Source organism: Symphodus melops, assembly GCF_947650265.1.
Source record: "Symphodus melops genome assembly, chromosome: 16".
Lineage (NCBI taxonomy): Eukaryota > Metazoa > Chordata > Actinopteri > Labriformes > Labridae > Symphodus > Symphodus melops.
In genome coordinates, this window is record NC_136706.1 from 13,536,580 (window position 1) to 13,540,658 (window position 4,079).

Here is a 4,079-nt window from a genome sequence, read left to right on the forward strand (position 1 = left end):
CACTTTTACTTCCATTGAATATAAGGAGTCTCCTCTTTCCATTCCAAAGTGAATCATTACAAACATTTGGATTGGTGATCTGAAATTAACTCTGTAGTCCTCCACCTTGTAGTGCGTGTATGTTTGGAATGTGCCTGGATGTATGTGTCTGTGCGGTGCTTGGTTCCAGACCTTGCTGGATTAGGGGGAAGAAGAGAGATTTGACCAGGAATGTGACTTGAGAGGATGTGTAACCAACAATGGTGTATTTTAAGAAAGAGTATTGTAAAAAAAAAAAGTAAGTGTTGCGAAGAATAGAGATCACCTATACTCCTTTAGAATGGAAACATGACAATGTAAACGCAATATCATATTACTCTATCCTAAGGAATGCAACTGCGCACATGCACAAAAAATGTTTTTATGAAAATATATGTATAAATATATGAAAAAAATATATTTAATTAGAATGCTATGCACCCTCATAGAGTTGTTATGGATGTTCTTTAAGCATTATCTAGACTAGGCCAACACCCACATCATGGGGAATGTAGAGGCTTTGTAGCTATGACCACTTGTTTTCTTTTCTTTTGTATTGTCCTGGAGAGAGGATAAACAAACGTGAATATGTATACAAGCCTTTCAATCAGAATCATTCTGACATGAAGATATGTATAGATCATCTTACCCTGTACACCAGCTCAAACCATTTACAAGAATTAATAAACAAAGATGTGACATATGGGCTGTGTCCTGTTTTGTTAAAGTTTGTATTTATTTATATTATCTTTTTTTTTTTTCAAATATTTTTCATTTGACTATTTTTCTAGTTTCTAGGCAGGCATTGATTTCTCAAAGAGTTTCTCTGAAAGTCTGATCAAACATGTATTATTACTATTAAGAGCTGATGACCTTGTATGCCACAACATTGTGTTTCTGATTTCATTTAGAAAAGATCACTTGATATTTTTGGAAATGTTTTTTGATCAGCTATTACCACTTTGTTTATAATTATTATCACATTTAAAATGTCTCGTTCAGTAATCCCATATAGAGATCAAGGACATAAGTGGTTGAGACTATGGACTAAACCAGAATGGATCCAGACCACGAAAAACTACAACTCCCATGCGTTGTGCCGCCCCCTGTTTTATCCAATCACAGCTCTCTGCTCCATGTGGCGTTTTGGAGGAAGTCACCGTGTTGAACTTGTTTTGGATGTGCTCGGAGCACGTGGAGACTCGAGGCACAGTTCACTGTCCTGTAGGTACAGAGCGCGCTGCAGACTTAACGCAAATCTCAGTAAACCCGCTGGTTTTTACAGTAGCACCTTCACGTTTTGTGAGAGATGTCAGCGGGAGGTCAGACCACTCGCAGCCGGGAAATCCCGGCCGTCAGACGGGTCACCATCGACGATGCCGCTCACATGCCCCAAGACTACTCCACGACTCCAGGAGGGACTCTGTTCAGCACCACGCCCGGGGGTAACGATCTTAGGTCTTTGCAGGGTGCTCACACTTACAGAAATGTGAACACAAATATTGTCAAGAGAAAGGAGAATGAGAAGAGGGACACAGACCAAAAAGAAAACAAGTCAAGTGTCAGCGAAGAGAGAAAAGTGATTTAAAGGCACTCTTAAGATTAAGCAGATTAGAGACTTGCTGGGGTTTTTAAATAGTGACATGTTTTTGTAGAGACAGGAGTTAACTTAATATAGGCTCACACATTTAAAGTAGATGATTTATCAAGCCAATTAAAAAAGTTATTGTTATGAGCTACACTCTAGGCAACTTCAATGTTTTTTTTTACAATTTAAAACATTGTTATAGTGTCTCTATAATTATTTCATTCTTGTTTTATTTATTTAGTGTTTAAACACTTGAGAAAGCCTGCTTGCAGGTCATGTCCAGTGTTGTCCTGTTAATGTTTGACAGTGTTTGTGGGCTACTTTATGAAGGTCTTTAAAACATGGCAGTAAACAGAGTTAAAGGAAGCTCAGCTATGCAGACAGAATAAAGGGTTTTCATTACCGTGATTCATATACTTTGTAATAGCTAAAAGTTAGCTTTTGGACTACTTAGATATAAGCCTAAATTATGTAAATTACAAAAGCACACTATTCAGTCAACCTATTTGAATGATCACAGCTACAGAGTGATGAAATGCAGCCCCTGTTGTCAGTCATATACTATTTATAGTCTTGTTAGTACAGCAGGCTGTTGTTGTGCTGCAGCCACGTTGAAAGAATTTGAGCAAAGTTTTCAAAATAAGAGGTAGAAAGTAGTTATAAACTAACTACAAATGTCAACTAGTTTTCATATAAACATAAAAGCATCTTTTACTAACCACCTTTTTGATTATTTTAAGGATAACTTGGTTTTTTTATACCATGTTAATTTAAATAAAGTTTGACAACATCTACCGCTCAACGACCAGATCAGGAAAAATGACAGCGGCTAAGAAGTCAGCGACCTGTCAGACCCTCTTTTTTTGTTTTTGTTTTACTCAAACATGCCCTCTTCACTGCACGTTAGTGAGCGATAAAAGTCAAGCAGAAAGTGTTTCCCGTCCGTGGTTGTGAGAATGGTGACACACAGTGCACATGTCCATTAGGACTGATAGTGTCCTGTAACATTACCAGGTGGGACAGATTTACACAGATAAGACAGAAGTGGGTCAGTGAAGGGAAGTCACTGGGAGGGAATAGAAACAAAAAGGCCATTGATCATGGGCATGTACGGGCATGACTACACTTTAGTCTCAGAGATCACTTTAACAGTGCGCTTACAAAGAAAAAGAAGCTCTTACGATTTGGACAAATATCACTTTGTTTTATTTGGCATTTTATCTTTATATTTCATTTATGAGACAGCAGCTCATCTTTTGTCCTGTTAAACAAAAATGTTACCTAGATTCAACCTTTCCTTCAAATGAAATGTTGACTTATGGCACTTCTGCTGCTTTTATTGATTTCATACTCCCTTGTTTGGCATTGTGAAACGTTGTCAATAGTTTACATTCTCTTCTTTTGCCGGGGGTCCGTACAGGCACGAGAATAATCTACGACAGGAAGTTCCTCCTGCAATGTCGGACATCTCCTCTGACTCGCACGCCTCCCAAACTGCCTGACATCCCAGGAGTCACCAGGCCCCTCAAAGCAGACTCCCCCAGCAACACAAACCAGCCCGAAGCAGCAGCCACTATCAAGGCTGACCACAGCCAGCTCACAGAGGAGAGTGCAGGTAAGGATTTCTCCGTGTTGAAAAGGAGATCGAGAGAGAGAGAGACGCAACTTCTGTTTCACTTGACTCAACTGCAGTGTCTTTTTCTTTTTTGCAGAAGACGCCCAGTTTGAAATGGACATCTGAGGAGTCAGCTCATGGATAGAAAATATTTCTATTGTTTTAATATTTTGTTATTTACTGAGATGAAAAAAATATGAATTGAAATAAGGAGCATAGTCTTACATACCTAAAAAAGTGTTCACATGCACTCTCTTAAGAGAGTCACTGATGCAAAAACGTGTTTGTGTTTTTTTTTACTTCGAAGTTCTCTTGGCTTTGTGTAACCTGTGACAATTTTGACAAGTCAAAGTCTGTGAAAATTAAACCTTTACACATTTAATGACTTGCCTTTTGAATACATACAGTACATATTCATTATATAAATAAACCACTGAAAGTTTTGACCAGTTGTCCACGGCCTTAGAACTGCCAATTTCTTTTTGGGAAGTCTTATGTAATTATATTGTAATTATTTTTTTCTGCAACCACTAGGGAGGCAGCAATGTAAGAGCAACACTTCATTTTAATCACCTTGCTTTCATAGCAAACCGTAACCCAGTGTGTTAAGCAAGTACAGACAAACGGTATTCTGTGTGGTGGCTAATTTTATTACTTCGTCCACTGTTTAGTCTGATTTTCCTCTGTTTCAGTCTTGATCAAGCTCCCTAACAAAAGCCTTCTGGTAAATTTTTCAGAATGTTGCCTGCCACTTTGCTTCCTTTGGGTTTTAATGTGAGGACAGGTATGTTAAAGTGAACTTTAAAATGTGGAACATGGGGTTGAATGATGAAAACAATCCCCTGTTGAATTGACGGG

At 38.3% G+C, this 4,079-nt stretch overlaps 1 protein-coding gene across 1 annotated transcript; it reads left to right on the forward strand.

The window, feature by feature from the left end:
• Nucleotides 1-1,134: 1,134 nt before the first annotated feature.
• On the forward strand, nucleotides 1,135-3,603 carry LOC306837352 (eukaryotic translation initiation factor 4E-binding protein 1-like). Its single transcript, XM_079364999.1, has 3 exons — nucleotides 1,135-1,463; nucleotides 3,027-3,221; nucleotides 3,319-3,603. The coding sequence occupies exons 1-3, from the start codon at nucleotides 1,328-1,330 to the stop codon at nucleotides 3,345-3,347; spliced, it is 360 nt and encodes a 119-aa protein (XP_079221125.1). The 5' UTR covers nucleotides 1,135-1,327; the 3' UTR covers nucleotides 3,348-3,603.
• The last annotated feature ends 476 nt before the right edge of the window (nucleotides 3,604-4,079 follow it).

Bases quoted from the DNA above. Each gene is read 5' to 3' on its own strand.
- LOC306837352 (XM_079364999.1), top strand. From the start codon at position 1,328: ATGTCAGCGGGAGGTCAGACCACTCGCAGCCGGGAAATCCCGGCCGTC. The intron at 1,464-3,026 runs GTAACGATCTTA...GGGTCCGTACAG, and splicing joins GTTCAGCACCACGCCCGGGG to GCACGAGAATAATCTACGAC. The intron at 3,222-3,318 runs GTAAGGATTTCT...TCTTTTTTGCAG, and splicing joins GCTCACAGAGGAGAGTGCAG to AAGACGCCCAGTTTGAAATG.